Source organism: Aplysia californica, unplaced genomic scaffold (assembly GCF_000002075.1).
Source record: "Aplysia californica isolate F4 #8 unplaced genomic scaffold, AplCal3.0 scaffold00119, whole genome shotgun sequence".
In the NCBI taxonomy this organism is placed as follows: Eukaryota; Metazoa; Mollusca; class Gastropoda; order Aplysiida; family Aplysiidae; genus Aplysia; species Aplysia californica.
This window is the reverse complement of record NW_004797389.1, coordinates 620,826-639,227: the sequence shown is the minus strand read 5'-3', so window position 1 is coordinate 639,227 and position 18,402 is coordinate 620,826. Positions and strand designations below refer to the sequence as shown.

Below are 18,402 nucleotides of genomic sequence, written 5' to 3'. Positions count from 1 at the left end.
TAGCTTAAGTACATGTACTAATACAATTTTTTCTCTCTGAAAAACCTGAAGCATGATCTATCTTAAACAACTAAAACTAAAACGTTGAATTACTTATCAAGGAGATTGAACAAATCACACGGTTGGTTGACAGATTAGTTGTTGTTACGCGTATTCCCATCATAATCCGCCCGCCTGCCAGTCGGTCGGTATGTCGAGTGCCTCGACAGCTGCCTCTTCAGCCATTGTAACAGAAAGCGAGTGTCCCCGACACACGCATCCACAGTTTGAAGTCCAATAGCGGTACCACGATAACAAATAGTTTAACAGTACTTGCTTGAATAAAACAAATATATTGTGAACTAACTATACGTGTAAAGCACATCTAAAAAAATGTTCAGAATACTGAGATTTTATCAAAACTCCTCACAACATTGTCTTTCCACTTCAAGTTTTACCATTTTGTCACAAAAAAAACCTGGCCTGCTTAGTATGGGGGTAAAGGTCAGCTTTTGACCTGTCTAACAATGCAGAGTTATTTCAGTACGCACTATCGCGACCGAGCAGTTTGTGAAAGAAAAAGGGTGGCTGTGGCTAGGTTTCGATGCGAGCGCCGGTCGGACGCAAAATGCGTTCATTTTCCCCAAATTTTAGAGCTATTTTAAACACACTTCCACAAATCCATTCTATCCATGAACAACACACATATTAGAGCAAAACAAGCTCTTCCAACTGGTTTTTATTTCATTAAAATCAAGCAATCATGAGTGAAAAGCTGCGTTTGTGAAGTTGATCACTAGGACAGTTTTCCTCCTCGGGAAGAACGCTACTTGCCGTGATCGGCGCACCGTCTGTGGTACCTACTACTACAACTATTTGCATAAAAGTAAAAAGGAAGACAGAAGTAACTCGTGCTCCCATTCCATCTGTGCTGTTTATCATAAAACATACTGCCGATGTGCACCCACGACTTGAAGTTTGAGTATTTCAGAGAGTTTTTATGGCATTTGTAATACAATTAGACAGGCCATATTTATAAGTGCGGATGATTAGGTGTTACAAGAATGTAACAGACTAAAAACCCCCCCCAAAAAAACACAAAAACAACCCAAAATTGGACAGACAACGTAGACCTAGATGTTTGATGGGAAAAGAACAGCAAACCACATGAGAGCACTCGCAAACCACCCACATGATTTTTAAAAAATGAAAGACTTAAACCCAGTGCACACCTATAAACCCTGAGATCTGAGATTCACTCGAATTAAGATGTTACGAAAAGGTGTTGGTTCAATGCCCCTTGCAACACTGATGTAAGTAAGGTTATTTATGAGGCGGAGATTCTCTTCTGTAGGGTGTGAGACAATTATTCAGTCTTAAACAGACCTGCCAACAACTCCAGGGCCAAAAACAAGAAGAGTGTCCTTCAGAATCCTTCTTTAGTAGAGGTCTTACGGCGCTCGCAACTGCATAAGGCCATACCAGCGCCAGAAGATTAGAGGTGCTACAAGAGAGTAACAAACATAAAAAAGAAGAAGGGGAAATAAGGACGACAGATGTTTGATAGGAAAGATGGAGCAAGCCACACCAGAGCACCCGCCAACCACCCTCTCAGAATCCTTCCTAAAAATCAGAGTGTGGGGGGAAAATACTTGGGAATCCCCAGAAACTCAGTAGATTAAGATAATGTTACAAATTGAAAGTAACAAATAAAAGTGTATTGTAAATAAATGTTAAAAAACAAATGAAAATGTGTATTTTCATGTCTTTTACGATCTCACACAAATATTGCAAATAAACCAGTGTATTTCCACATCATTTACGATAATTTGCGTAACGGAATTCAAGCAAGAATCACATTTTATGCACATTGCATCAGGATTCTTCAACAAACAAAATCAAAAATCTGAGGGCTCCAGTTTTATCTGAGTACTTTGCAGGTCTGTGCCTGCAAACTCTCCACCCCCCCCCCCCCCCCAATTTTCTTTCAAACCATGTGCAGAAAACACAACTCAGGATAAACGGGCAAGATACGCGTCGTATCCTGCTATCTGAAACTGCCTGGCAGCCTCCGTAGGATCACTGGCTCCGTAGATGCCACGCCCGACGATGATGATATCCGAGCCGCGGTTGGAGATGACTTCCTGTGGCGTTAAGTACCTCTGTCCGAGAGCATCTTGACCTTCTTTCAGCTGCACACCTGTAGGGGGTGAAAAACAACGGGATTCAGACAACAGTAAATCCGGTAGGATGCACATTGTAAGCTGATAAAACACGTCTTTTTTCCTTTTTGGCGCCAAATATTTTTATTTGCTAAACCGAAAGCCTCATCAGTTATCCAAATTGTGCGAAAAAAATCAAAGCGAAACTGCGACAAGTATTAGAATAAATTTGAATTCAAATTTCGGAAGAACGCCAAGACGTGGATGTCAACAGAGAATTCCATACAGGGAATCAGGATTACTCTGCTCATCTCTCTAGCTTCAGTCTGTTCGGCTACCAAGGCACCCTGGAAATAGCGGGTCACATTGAGACTGACAAACATACAAAAGAGGTAGAGGACAAATGACGATAGTAGGGATTAGGAAAGAAAAAGCAGCAGTTCCCCGTATGCAGTCCAGGCACAGTTATGAGCATGACGTTGGTGAATCAGCCCGTTTACAATTCTACTGAGCAGAAGAGCATGTTAATGCCCCCCCCCTTTGGGAACAGCCTAAAGACACTTCAGTCAGTAGCACCGCCAGGGGGGGAGTGCTAAGAAAAAATGAGATAGACAGACAGACAGAGGGAAAGTAAAAAAGTAGGACCTACTAGTGGCACCCTTTAACCACCTGTGAGTTTGAATATTAATTAATCAAGTTAACAGTGTTTGAAAATCAGGTCACAAACAATACATAATATACATACAGTGGAGTTCACTTAAACCGAAACCAGCGGTATCGCCAGTTTAGAAAGTTTGCTAAAAAAATAGCGAAGCAAATAATTGGGCACTCTATTTTCTTTCGATTTACTGCTGTTTTCAAATTAATTGTGTTGTGTTTAAGCAGACCCCACAGTAGTTTGAAAACTAATCTGTAGATTTTTACAGTGCAAGATGTGGATTGCATATTATGCTCAAACACTAACAAACTGACAAGACCATTTGCTACCTGTAGCCCGGCACCCATCCCCAGCTGGGTGAAGTGACAAAAGCGCATGTAGGGTGCCTTTCCCAAGGGCAGAACGTCGGGCCCATCAGAGGATGATTCAAACCCAATGCCTTACAGTTGCAAGTCCAAAAACCTAAAAACAAGCCTCCGACGCCATAAAAAAACTTTATTTATAGAGAGATTGTTTATTTCAATAAGCGTTTTACGGCACTTACAACACAATCAGAAAAGTGCCGAAGATTACAGGTGTTACAAGTTGTTTGTTACTCCCTTGTAACAAGAGAGTAACAAACACATCAAAGAAGGAGAAGAGATAAGATAAAGACAATACATGTTTGAAAGGAAAGAAGGAGCAAACCACACCATTGCACCCGCCAACCAACCACATTTCGAGAGAGAGAGAGAGAGAGAGAGAGAGAGAGAGAGAGAGAGAGAGAGAGAGAGAGAGAGAGAGAGAGAGAGAGAAAACTTTCTCAATCACCCACCTGGAGTCATGTGCAGCAGCGCCGGGTTAGATGACAGCTTCGACAAACAGATGAAGCCAATGACGAAATCTGGATTTTCTTCAGCTATTTTCACAGTCACTGGTTAAAAAAAAAGACGCGGGACAACAGTTTACTTTTTTTTATTGGATACGAAAGCAGACGAAAGAATATTGTTTGAGTGAAGTAAAGGATGTGAATGGAGAAAATTTTCCGTTGCTATCTGGATTTGAACCCAGGACCTATTGAATAAGAAGTGAACCCCTTAACCTCTAGACTATGAGAGCCCCCCCCTCCCCCCCTCCTGACAGTTTACTTTAGAACTTTAATAACATTGTGTACCCTATTATTAGGTCATACAAACAGGCGACCTTCATTTTCAGTGACTAAAAACAAAAGACGAGTTGCGAATTCAGAATTGAAAAGTTTCATCTGCTCAGTAACCTAGTTTTAAGAAATTTGACATCAAACGTTTTGAGATTCACAAGATGTAAAGCTTTTACGAATGCAATTCTTTGCATGAATATCTTGATAAAGACTCCCAATAATCTTACGATTTTGATAGAGCAGATATAACATATTATGTGTCATGACTCAGAGGAATCAGGCGCTCGTCAATTTTTGTGCATGTGGAGTTATTGGTATCATCCGAAAGCTGATTTATTTGCCTTGCTTTCAATAAAATTAATACCCATCTATCTTGAATGGGACTCAAGATATTTGCAGTTGAACGAAGCGAGGTCGCCTGGTTTCATTGGCGAAATTAGCGAGAAAATGGCTGCCAAAGTTTTGTAACTCCAATAGCTAAAGAGTTCTTGAAAACAGAAAAATGACATATTTTGTGTCTTTAATCAATGTTTTTCAGTAAAATTCACATGGAAATGTGTTTTTATTTGGACATAAAAGAAGTTGAGCCCAAAAATGAAAATTCAATAAAAATTTCCAAACTTTCGGGAAAATGCCTGTTTCTCTGATTTCTGTATTTTGACGAGCGCCTGATTTCATCACACTGCCTCACATATGTTTTTTTAACTCATGGTCTTCGCAACTCAAACTGGCCAAAACAGTCAGATAGAACTTTGAGATTCTAATGTAGCGGTGTACAGCTGAACCTGCTCTCAGGACCACCTGTATAAGTCACAATCACCTGTACAAATGACCACTACCGGTACCCATTTCTCCTCTTGTGTGTGGTTTTTAAAACATTATAAGACATCGGATATACTCTATACAGCGACAAAGCACAGCTGATTACAACCTGTAAATTCTTTACCACATCAACAGACCGAAGGGCTAGAACCCGAATGGCTGCTGGATCGGAAAAGTAAAGTAAAGTAAAAGTAAGTAAAACATTATAATGACATTGTGTAAAGATGTCCACCTGTCTAAAACAGACACTTTTCTACTCCACAATGGGTGACTGTCTTTGAAAGTCTTGACGGTATTTTGGGGGCAGACTGAAAAAAATCTCTGCTACCTTTGTCTGAGACCCAAGATACAAAACAAGCAAAACCAGTGTTAATATTACTTGCCATCCCCACCCCCTCCTCCAAAAACCCAACCTCTTTTTACTTAATACAACTGCATTATGGCAAAACTTCTCTCCGAGATAAATATATAGATCTAGTGGTAACCAACAATAGCACTTTTGTCAAATTGAATACATTTGTGTGTTTAAATATGTGTATTTATGATTGTATGCTTGCCATATAAACCCAAATTTCCCCTCCCGGTCGATAAAGCGTAATTCATTTATTTTTCAATTTATTTATCAACAGTATACACGGATATGTCATACACAGAAGGCTCGAAATCACGCATCCGTCGAACTGGGCTTGCCGTCCCATTTTTCCCCCTTTCTTTATCTATGTAAGATATCCCTTGACTTGAACTACCGTGGCTGGCCCTGATGAATTTGACCTGTCCGTGTTATACCGCATTTAAAAAGTACCTTGAGTATAGTCTCCAGTGGCCAAATTCCCAGCTGAACTCATCTCGGCAATAAGCAAACAGCCGATATCCTTCCCTTGAGCCACCTTGGATGAAAGAGAGGCAAAATCTTAGTATAAATAAAACAGTGAGATAAAGATCATTCACTAAGAGCCAGCATATGAATCTAAACAAGAAACTGAAAATATAAATCTGATTTTCTTTCCCATGAATATACGTCCCTCTATGAATGTATGTTTGTAAAGGTGTAAGCATGCCGCACACGTACACGCGTGTGTGAAGGGAGCGGCTTATTACGTAACATATCGATCTATATCAGCATTCTCAGAATCAGAACAAAGAGTTCCCGAGAAACTGGAACAGCACCATAATAAACCTCAGATCATATACCTGTCCTAGACGTGTTAAAATAATGACAAAGTGCACAGTAAAAAAAAACCCATACGTTTGGTCACACAACAATAATGGGTCTTTTCTAGCCCAGTGATTTTTGGGTTCCGGTCAAACTATCCCATCATCTCTTTGGACACATAATCAACAACAAAATGTACAATGAAGCAAAATTATACAGGTGTGTCAACTTTCTGAAAACCCGATTGAGGGACATCCAATGTTATTTTGTCATATCACATAACTGTAACAACGAACAATATTACATCCAGTGGAACAAGTTTTGGTATGTCGTGTGTGAAAAGGCGGCTCTCAAATTCCCAATTGCTGAATCAGAGGCAGGACAGTCCCTTGAAATTTGGGACAGTTGACAAGACCGAGGATGATGTAGATAAAGTAGAAGCCGTCAATCCTGCCCACTACCCACAGTTTTCACCAGGTATCAAGGACCTTCAACACTCTCACTCCAAGAGATCTTGATCAATGATGGAAAGAAATCGTCATCTCTTTTCCCCATGGGACGTCAATCTTTAACAGAATAACATAGCAACACTCCCCCCCCCCCACCCAAAAAAAACTACAACAAAACAACCCCACTGTAGGAATGATTTCTTTCTCGACATGCATAATTGCTACAGTAATAACTTCCTTCCTGAATGATTGTTCCGTCTTTGAACCCATAAAACAGAATGTATGCGAGTGAAAAAAAAAGAGAAAAAAAGTATACGAGTGGAGTGAAAATTCTTTACAAACATGGAGAAGACATAGCATGAGTGCTACTTTAGGGTCGCCATAAAGAGGATTCGGGTCATTAATGTTTTAGTTTCAATCTTGACTCCCATTTTGATAAAAATGTGCAATCACCACGTTCAGTTTTCTCAATGCTCTGAAAATTTCATAATGATCTCAAAAGAGTTTTTCGTTGTGAAGTAGGTATAGTATTGATGTACTCCAACATCCTCCAAACTCTGCTTCCTGGTATGTGAGGAGAAAGGTTTTGTTTAGTTTTAGTAGAGGTTTTACGGCGCTTGCAACTGCATAAGGTCATATAAGCGCCAGAAGAATAGAAGTGTTACAAGAGAGTAACAAACATAGAAAACTAGAAGGGGAGATAAGGACGATAGACGTTTCATAGGAAAGAAGGAGTAAGCCACAGCAAAGCACCCGCCAATCACCCACAAAGGTTTAGTATTCTACGCCCTGTGCAGCGGGGAAATGTGTTAAAGTTAATTAAAGGCTGAAAAAAAAAACAACAACAAAAAAAACAACCCTCACAGGTGGCAACAAAAGCAAACTCACTTTCTGCAAGCCCTGCACTACGCCTGCACCGGGGACAGTGTGTGCGTTGATGACATCTGCCCAGTCACTGATCCGGTGGACGCCGCCACTGAACTGATGCACCACGGTGTTGCCAATGTCCGCAAACTTTCTGCAAAAAACATCAATGTCATAAAAACAACAACAGTTTTTAAAAAGTTTGAGTAATTAGTAGAGGCTTTTCGGCACTCACGACTGCATAAGAGCACCGAAAAACCTAGACTAAAACCACAGTTTAAGAATTTTTTGTTTTAGTAGCCATTTTACTGCACTTGCAACACAGTTAAGTCATATAAGCGTAGAAGATTAGAGGTGTTTTAAGGGAGTAGCAAAAACACATAAAAAGAAAGGGATAAGAGGACAATAGATAAGAGATAAGAGGACAATAGATGTTTGATCGGAAAGAAGGAGCAAACCACACCAAAGCACCCACCAACCACCCGCAGTAGTTAAACAATGAACAGCGTTAAGAGAGTGGTGATTTCATAAAGAGCGCGGTTGTTGCAAGTGACCAAAAACATGTGCCTGAACACATCAGTACCGTAATGTATGAACCTCTTTTCTCTGTCAGTAAAACGAGAATCCTTTTTTTTTTTAAACGACCCTGCCCAATTCTATCATCTGGCACTTTTGTATTTAGTAAAAATCAACAAACTGTACAGCATTTTGGGTTTTGAAATTAGCCGTTAGTCTTAGAGTAAACATACAGAAAACTGTTTCACATAAATATATAAATAAATACATGAATAAATAAGTAAAATAATATGTTTCTTCAAACGTTTTTTGGTAAGTTACTCATCTAAATGTTGCCATAGCCCCAACAAAACATGAATCCTACTTATTTCTCCTTTCTCTCACAGACACACATGGCTATAATACACACAAGAATACTCCAATCTAAAATTTCTTTTGAAGACGATACACACAGTTGGCCTTTATGGCAAGTTGTAAAATGAAAAATGAAAATGCACCATTTAAAATTTTTATTGTCACCTATAAGAGTTGTTTTAAATCACAAATATATTTTCACTGAATTTTAATATTTTAGCATTTTAAAGTAAATTAGTTGACCAATCGTGCTGTGAACTTTTGCGAAAGTAAACAACTTGTTTTTCGCGCGCTCATATGACCTTAGCAGTTGCGAGCGCCGTAAAACCATATACTACTACTACTACACACAGTTGATCAGTCACGAGTGGACACAGAAAACTTTTCCTCACTAATTTTACTCTATTTTCATTCTCAAGTTCAATTCGAGTAACCTGACAATATTTGTATGCAAGAGAACACAGGTGGAATGTAAGAAAATAAAAATGAAAACCGGATATGGGTACTTGCCTGTCCTCAAAAATGAGAAAATTGTGTTTATTAGAGAGCTGCTTCAGCTTTTCAACAAAGTCATCGCAGAAATCATCCAGGGTATCAGCGTGAGTTTTCACCATGCAGATATGAGGACCTGTTTTGTCCACCAACTGGGAAGAAGTTAAAAAAAAAAAAAAAAGCAAAGACAATATTCAAGTGTGGCAAAAAGATGTTATTTTGTTAGTTTTAATGTATTTGCAAACATGACAGCCCCCAAATCTAAAGATGCAATAAATTCCCTGAGTAGAAGAGAACAAGTCACGATATTTCGCATAGCTGCTGAGCTCTCATTTACAGTTGACGATGAATCAGCATGAAAAAGCTGTCCTGTCTGTCACCTTTATTCAAACAGCCTTTTTTTAAAGCAAATCCAAAAGCGAAGAACAGATTAAGATAGTAGAAATGCAGATCACACCAGAGCTAACCATCTCTACCACTTGGAAAATATAGATCTATAATTTGACAAGTTATTCTGAGACAAAACATTACATTGATCTTTCAAGTAATTATTACCAAAAACAAAAAGCAAAAAAAAAAAAGACAAAGAGGCACATAGATAAACAGCATCGACAAATATTATAGACATACATCAAGCAGCTCTTTACTTTTGGTGACGTCTGCTGACAGCACAAGGTTCGTCTTTTTCTGTTCCATGATTTTCAACAAGCGTCTGCTCACAGAATGGGTGCACTGTGATGCCCGCTCTGCATAGGTCAGGACCTGAGACAAAAACAAAGAAAAAAAATCACGATCATCGAAAGGAAAGGATAGAAAATTCTATTGATCCCGCATGGTAATTTGTTGTACAAAGTCATGCTATATAATAATCAATATAGGTCTACATGTTTAACCTAATAACAAAATCTTTCCTTCTATTGGGGGGAAAAGTGGCTTCTCCCTGTTTCTGTGCCTTCAGTATCATTATCATCATCTTTTTCACCCTGGATCAGGATATAGGCCATGAACAAACAATTTCCATCTTTCCCTATCCCGGGTGAGTCGTTTGATGTCACTCTGTGTCTTCCCACTTTTCTGTACACCCATTTCTGTGACTCTTCTCCAGGTTCCATGTGGTCTTCCCCTTGATCTTTTACCCTGTGGGTTCCAATCTAACACTTTTCCTAGTTGTGCAGCTGCTTGACTTCCTGAGAGTGTGTCCAATCCATTGCCAACGCTTTCTTCCCACCTCATCTCCGACTGGGCTGTCTCGTTCTTCTTAAAACTTCCTCGTTGGTGATCGCGTCTGTTCAGAGCATGCAGTATATTCCTGTCTAACTCTCTGTATTCAAACAGCTGGGTGCCATTTCTAGAAATGTTTTGCTTTTTATTTGAGCCAAACGCTTTCCATCCACTCAAAAAACACATAAAATTAATAACTCTGCCACCGAGCTCAAAAAAGAAAATACACTTTTGTCGGTTTTGAATTTTGCAAGACCCATACTCTTATGTCAGCATTTTTCAGCACGTGAAAATATTACCCAACTTTTTTGGTTAACAGATGCGAAGATAATAGCTCTTTCATTACACGAAGCCAATACAAACATTAAAATGTTGACCAAATCTGACTTAAAGTGCAAAGTACATAGCACACAAAGAGTTAATGCAATAATTACATTCAAATGGCGCTGTGGAAAGATAAAACAATAGAAAAAACACTTGGGTTATAAAGACAAAGAGCTTACAAGTTGCATCATGTAACCACCTATGTCAAAAACACTTCGGTTATAAAGACAAAGAGTTTACAAGTTGCATCATGTAACCACCTGCTATGTCAAAAACAGCCTGCAAGTAACGCATTCCAAAATTGGCACTGCCACAGCACGTTGTATTTACCTTGCAAAGATCAAAAGGCAAAGTCTGACTGGCACTTAACCAACTGCATCAGATGTGATACCATCGCCATTACACAAATTCATCTGACTTAGACAGAATGTGTGCTACCTTTGGCTTGAGCAGGCTCGTCTGTATATCAAAACTTGTAGAAGCCTACCTTTGGCTTGAGTTGGCTCGCCTGTACATCAAAACTTGTATAATAAGCCTACCTTTGGTTTGAGCAGGCTCATCTGTATATCAAAACTTGTATAAGCCTAGATCTACCTTTGGCTTGAGCAGGCTCATCTTACATCAAAACTTGTATAATAAGCCTACCTTTGGCTTGACAGCAGAAGGGACTTGCTGGTCAGGCTTGAACTTGTTCTCTGCGATGTACTTTGTGACTCGATCGACCATCTCCGGAGACATCTTTCCAGCAGAACTCAGCACAGAAAGAACGTCATTCATCGTGAAAATACTGGAAGATAGAATGAACCAAACATCAACACATAGGATAAATACAGTTCTCCGAGAGTCGAAAAACCCCAACCAAAAATGACATCTACTACCGACATACAAATAAAATCGTAAAAAGAAAACATCAAAATTTCAAGTATGATACATTTTTTAAACTTATTAATGTCTTACAAACAAAGGGGTATCATCTAGAACAAGCGACACTTCGAGAACATTTTCAAATGTGAATCGCATGAAGCTGATGATGGATGGTCATGATTGATAGTGGTCGTATTTCACCCGACAGAGAACAAGACAAAACAACAGCTGACAACACACCAAACAAGCAGACTACACTAGTAATAATAATAATAAAAATAATAGATAGCATTTGTATAGCGCATATCCCCGCTCAACAGCAGGCTCTATGCGCTTTACACTATATTATTACCCCAGCAGACCATAGAACACTCAGAAACATTCTCAGCTTCCAGGGAAGCATACAGTGCAAGCAGCTGATTAAGCGCTCAAACACAAACAAGCTGACAAGATCTTTCGCTGTCTATAGCCGGGTACCCATTCCCACCTGGGTGAAGTGAGGAAAATTCGTGTAAAGTGCCTTTCCCAAGGACACGTCGGGCCCTTGACGGGATTTGAACCCCCTGACCTTACGGTTGCGAGTCCGAGAGCCTAACCACTAGGCCACCGACGCTAGTACCCCCTCCAATCACCCAAAAACACACACAAAAAAAAAGACTTGCATCACAAACACGAAGTAGGAACACACAAAGAAAAACTGACAAAGTCTGGAAAGAACATCCCATGCTATGTGAATGCTAGATCTGAATGCGGGCAAGTTCTTTTAAAAAAAAACAATATCACCCCCAATGAAAAAAGTGTGTACTTGGAAGAAGAAATGAAGGCTCAAAGACGAGAGAAGAATGGTTGCCTGAGGATAAGAGCTTAAGATATTCAGGGAGGGCAAATGGGACTGTAGGATCAAAGAGCCTTCAGATTTAAAAAAAAAAAAAAAAAAAAAAAAAAAAAAAAAAAAAAAAGAAATTGAAGACTCAAAATAAAAAATTTAAAAATGCATGTAAAGTGACAACCATTTTTTAAAACACATATTTATACTTAGCACGCACATGAAATTTTTTTTTTAGGCTAAGTATTAGTAGGCTGACAGCAAATACCACTCTACCTGTGTAATTTGATATTATTGGCTGCCAGCTTTTCGGGTCCCCCTTGCTCCCTGTTGAGCAAAACAACAGCATCAGTGACGCGGATTCCAGCTGCCTGCAAGCTCTGATGAAAGAAAACGTGAGAGTTGTAGTGACACTGGGACAGCGGTGTCTAGGAGTCTGAGACAATATTTATGTACCAATACTAATCACTCACACACTTGCGCAATCGATTAAAATAAAAATATTTCAAACAGGGCTAAATAGCTTATTCCGATCATATTTTCAGCAAGGATTCCTCTAAAACAGTGAGCTGCCCATGACTTAAATTTGGAACTATGAATATCGTCATTCTTCATATACTGTGCTGAAGAAAAAAGAGGTGTTTAAATTATTCCCCCCCCCCCCTCCCACCCCAACAAACAAAACAGCAACTGTCTTACTAAAAAATAACTTCCTGGTTTTTTTTTGTTGGGGAACTCTTTTACATACTTTTGAAGATATCTTCATGAAATGATTATTCTTACTTAAATCATAATTTCAATGCTGTAGGCCTATAGTAGTTCTAATCCTAAACCTAAAGTGTTATTGAAAACAAGATGACAGTTCAGAAAGAATCTATCAAGTGTCTCAAAGTGATACATTTTTATATATTAGCCTCTGCCCTTAAATGTCAAACTCATCACATCATTACGCTCTTTTAGAGTTAAGAAAAAAAAGAAAAAAAAAGAAGAGAGAAATCAGGGACAGCTGAAAAAATAGAAGCTTAGCCTGTCAAAGAAAATTGAAGCTTCCCTTACCTCTGCAGTTTCTAAGACACTGGAGCCGCTAGAGACAACATCTTCAACAATCATGCAAACATCCCCTTCGGAAAATGTGCCCTCAATCAATTTTTTCGTCCCATATCCCTTCGCTTCTTTCCGTCGGATCAACATGGGCACATCATGAGAGGCCGACATCAGCTGTGTAGTTACAAGAAGACACAAAAATGCATATATTTCAAACAAGGACGAAAAACATGAAATCGTGGAGGAAACAAAAGAAAAGAAAGAGTGCTAAACCAGGGCTGCCCACCTACCCACCAGCATATGTTTAAGCAATAGACAAATTTAAAAAATCCTAATCTGGCTGAAAAAATTCGCAATATAATATGGCCATGGCATGTTTTCTTCCATGGGGTGTCAAGGACAGGGGCAGTACTCAAGTACACAGGGATGCGAAATGATTTTTGAAAAAAAAAAAAAAAATGAGTGGAGCATGACATCTCACCTAAACCAAACCTTGTAAAGCTTTTAAATGAGCAAAAAAAAACACCACATTCTCTCTTACCTCTCCCCTCTTCGAACGGATGAAATAAATCGGAAAAACTGGACATTTGGCATCCCTGAGTATAAATATATAATAAACAAAGGCATGATAAAAAAAAAAGAAGAGGTCTTGCCAGGCTCTTATCAAGTTAAGAAAAAATAGGGATTGGGGGGGGGGGTGTCTGTGATGGTGTTAGTTACAGCTTGCAAAAACAAAAGAAACCTTTGGCTTTGGAACTACAGAATACATCACATCATGCCACGCACTCACCACAGCTAACTCTTTCAATTTTCCAACAATGATTCATTTTTGAAAATTTTCTTATCGGTCTAGGCTGTCACTCACAACACAAAAGATCAGGAATTTTATTCCATCTTGTCAACCCAATGTTTGTCTTACTTTGGCACTTCTGAAGTCTAACGATTTTTCTAAGGGTAAAGTGGAACTGAGGGAATACAGGGACTCAATGCAAAGAGGACGTGAAAGTTAGTTTTAGTAAGAGGTTTTACGGTGCTCACAACTGCAATAGGTCACATAAGTGCCAAAGTCTAGAGGTGTCACAAGAGAGTAACAAACACAAAAAAGAAGTAGGGGAGATAAAGACGATAGATGTTTGATAGGAAAGAAGGAGCAAACCACACCAGAGCACCCGCAAACAACCTACTTGGAACTTCTGGATTTTTCTAAGCGTAAAGTGGAACTGAGGGAATACAGGGACTCAATGCAAAGAGGATGTGAAAGTAAGACAGCAGCACATGACCTAGTAATATACACCGTCTGGGTCTGGTAGTTTTTCTCCCCCTTCCTAATCCTATTCACCAGGAAACTTGGCAGTGGGTTGGGGTAGCCGAAATTACATACCACAGACACAACCAGACACATTATGACATTTCCCGTTTAAAGGTACAACAAATGACTGCTCAGCTAAAACACGCACAGTAGGGCACAGATAACATGAACATGGAAAACTAAACTTGAAATCATGGGTAGCGATTACAATTTGCCACTCCCCAACCAACATCTTTTAAATTTTTTCTAACCGGTGAAACAAAAATGTAGAGTGTCACACACTACTGTCAATCCCAAAGGTATTCGAGTTAACCGTGCTCGACTGTAATTCTCCAGCTTGCAATGCCACTATCTGTGTCAGCATCATAAAAGACACACGTGAAGAATGAACTACAATATAATGAATATTTTCTCTCATCTCATCATTTGCTGGTTGTCTCCACTTTTCCGAACAAACATAAGGAATCTGCACTGTGAAAGCTACACTTCAGACATTAATTGGTGGGCAAGAAGTATTAATTATTGTTAAAAGAGTAGCAACACCATATAAGTCAGTATAATTATGTAAAACACATACACATCGGAAAGATGTTAACACACACATAAAAAAGTAAAAACAAAGTCAAACAAACCGTGGCAATGGGTAGAGCTGTGTATGGAACACCGCATAAACTTTTGAAATTGCACGAAGAAATTTTCCCCCATAGCAGATTTGCCACATCCACCTGAGGAAAAAAAAACAACAACAACCTGAAACCAATCCATTTACAAACACATATATATAACGAAACAAGTACTTACCAATTGACATATATTTGCAGTAGCAGTGCAACTGAAAAGTTGCTACATCAGTGTTATTATTTATTTTATTATAATCTTCCAACATATTTTTAAAAAAAGTAAGCCAGGAAAGATGAAATTTGAAACAAATCATAATTCAGTTCTGACATGACTTAGTCCCTGAGGTAAGACTGAATCCCCCCCCCCCCTCTTTCATGAGAAGAATAGATGTCTGTACCATTTTAAAGTCACATTGCGATTGATCTGTTTCAGTAGAGCTCCCATGCTTGCTTTGACTAAAACATCCTGTGCGAGTGTGCATGCATCACAGTGAATTAATTTCACTGTCTGTTCATTCGCTCCACCACCACAACCCCATGTCACGCCATGTGTGCTTCTCTGTTTTTAGAAATCTAGTAAAGTCACTACTAGAGCATCCATTGCATAAATTTTAGTGATAATATTATTGGCAGCAGCTATTCGGACTCGAGTCGGAATAGCCTTCCATGACTATTCAGACTCAAACTCCAATGCGTGTACCGGATAGGCAATTCGACCTTGGTCTTCCTCGGTTTCTACGATCTGGCCCAAATTTTCGACACAAATTAAGAAAAGTATATGTAACGTCAAAAGTAAACAACAGTTGCAAAATCTGAAATACTCCACAACAAAGGCAAACACGGAAACGACAGTCTGACCTCAAAGCGGTGAGAAAAAAAAGTGAAAAGCAAAGTTTCAGAACAACAAACTATTATAATAAATAACTATCAATAGGTAGTCTAAACCCGCTTTATGTGAAGAGAAAGACAAAGTCATTGATCTATTGGAAGTCCAGTTAGAAATTAAAAAGAGAAAAATTAAAACCTTCCCAAAGGGAACAAACGTCGGCCAATCAAAGTAACGGGCATTTGAGCTTGAGGACTCGAGTCCGACTAATCACTTCGTAATATAATTAAAAAAATACGCAGTCAGTAATGACAGTGACGTATTTAATATTTTGGCCAGCTTCAAGTGTTCCATCCCATGAGTTGAAGGAAAACGAAGCGCCCATACAGAATTAAAGTCGGGATATGGGACATGGAAAGTTGGATACGGTAAATTTAAATGGGAAACAAGAGGTGAGAGATGGGAAACAGAAAGAGGGATTCAGAAGATGGGACTGGTCATAAAATGTGTACAATAATGACTGTGTGGGGGAAACTAAAAAATGGCGGAAAATTGGAAGCACTGAAAGTTAGATCTATAGAACGAAGACACTTCCTTTTTTCTGGACCTGAGTCCGGACTCGACGGCCATCTGATTTTACTACCCTGGTGTCTGACTGAGCTAATATGCTGTATCTGACTCTTCTAATATTATTTAAATTAGGCACAAATTTTTTATTTTTGATTATATAACCATTGGCACTAGATCTAGATCTAGATCTTATATTATCTTATGTGCCCGAAGGATGAGAAACTACGGATTTTATGTTACAATCCGGGCACCCCCCCTTTGGGCAAAAATGGCGAAGCTGACCTGCAAATTCTCTTTCATCCTTGATGGGGCCTCATATCATATGCAAATAACTCTCCAGCTTTCAGAATTTACCAAAACGAGGAATCTAGGCCACGGTAAGAGCTTCACGCTGTTTTGCTCAGTTGATGAAGAAAAAGCTGTCTTAAGGACAATTTTTAGCAAAATATCGCCGTAACTGTTGTTTCAACGAAAGTAAGGGAGGTTGCTTTAGGTTTGTGTGCCACTCTTTTGAGGCTAGATTTAAAAACAAAGTTTAAAAAAAAAAAACGTGCTGCCCGACCCGGTACGATTAGAATCTACTCTACAAAACTAGGACGGTGCTCACATACTCACCATTACTTTCGGATGAGAGATCATGACCCTGAGGTCAAAATACACAGGGGATTGGATACCACTTTTAAGGGTAAAATCTCCAAATTTAACTGCATCAATAGAATGCAGTTGAATAATGAGAGACTCTGTCGTCGCCGGTGAACAAGACATGATGGAGGCCGCCATATTGCTCTTCACTCTTCACGTCAGGGGGAAATAAATGAGTTCAGTGAGTGCGAGTGCCGTCTAGGGTTGCCAGATTTAATTCTGGCTGGTGAGGGACAGCCACAGAATTCTACACTAGGCCTAAGTGTAGAATTCTGTGGGGCAGTAGAGAGTATTTAATTAATATTATATTTAAGAGTCTCTTGGGGTAGTGGGGCCAAACGACGGGCAATTTTAGAGCCAAATTAGATAGTTTGGGAGCCAAATTCTAAATTTCTGTAACTGTATTATTAATTTTGTCCTATTTAATGATAACAATGATAGATAGCATTTGTACTGCGCTGATTTCTGCTCACCAGCGAGCTTCAGGTGCTTTATATAAGGTAGTCAGTTGCTACTGAGATAACAACAAATAACAACTGATAACAACGAATAACAAATGACTACCTTAAAAACCAAGACCAAGGAAAAGTAACTAAATTTGGGCGTTTGTGTTGATATTTGTCGTTATTTTATTGTTATCAGTTGTTATTTGTTGTTATCTCAACAAAGATAAACACAGAAATGGAAAGTAACAATTTATCGGACCCTCGCCCGCCCCCCCCCCTACTAAATTAGGACGTTTGTGTTGATGTTTGTTGTTATTTTGTTGTTGTCTGTTGCTATTTGCTGTTATCAGTTGTTATTTGTTGTTATTTGCTGTTATCAATTGTTATCTGTAGTTATCTGTTCTTATCTTGACAAAGATAAATACCCGTTCAAAAGAGCCACATTTCTGGGATCTGGCTCCCACTGAGCCAAACCACAAAATTCTGTGAGCCAAACTGACAACCATGGTGCCCCCCTCTTTACTAAAAGAAAATAAAAAAGCTGTGCGCCTGCGGCTGTGCACCGAACTGTGAAAAACACTTTTGGCGCCGCAGCCCGGCTTACGACTCCGTACACACTACAAAGACATTCAGATTGGTCATCCAATGGCACAGAATTCTACACTTAAGTGTAGAATTCTGTGTCTAATGGTAATTGGCCGATCACAAACGGTTTGTGCCATGCCCTGCAAAAAATTCTATTTGACAGGCTTTGACAAGAGACGGGTTTTGCGCAAAATAGCTTTTTTTTTTTACAGCTTGCTGATGGTTCAACTGCAAACAATGGGGTCAGGAAAATAGATAAACCGATAGACCTAACTGCAAGTGTTTGCAAACTACCCCCCAAAAAACCCACAAAACCCCCCCACAAAAAAACACCAAAAAACAACCAACCATAGCAACTAAAGTCGAATACATCCTATATTTTATTTCTTTATCACCCCTGCAAATCTTTGGGTAAAGATTTCCCCAAAAAATCCCTGGCTGTCAGTTCAGACTATACAGCCTTCTTCCCACAAGGAAATGTGCTCATCCCCCCCCCCTCCCAACAACTCCAAAGAAGCAGAATCTGAGTACATAACTA

General features: G+C 39.3%; 1 protein-coding gene across 1 annotated transcript; it reads right to left on the bottom strand.

Moving 5' to 3' along the window:
• Positions 1 to 1,528: 1,528 nt before the first annotated feature.
• On the bottom strand, positions 1,529 to 17,012 carry LOC101854248 (uridine 5'-monophosphate synthase). Its single transcript, XM_005096016.3, has 11 exons — positions 16,807 to 17,012; positions 14,808 to 14,900; positions 12,879 to 13,040; positions 12,099 to 12,202; positions 10,778 to 10,919; positions 9,218 to 9,349; positions 8,606 to 8,739; positions 7,250 to 7,379; positions 5,562 to 5,646; positions 3,614 to 3,712; positions 1,529 to 2,179 (listed from the first exon to the last, which is right to left on the bottom strand). The coding sequence occupies exons 1-11, from the start codon at positions 16,969 to 16,971 to the stop codon at positions 1,992 to 1,994; spliced, it is 1,434 nt and encodes a 477-aa protein (XP_005096073.2). The 5' UTR covers positions 16,972 to 17,012; the 3' UTR covers positions 1,529 to 1,991.
• Between the last annotated feature and the right edge of the window lie 1,390 nt (positions 17,013 to 18,402).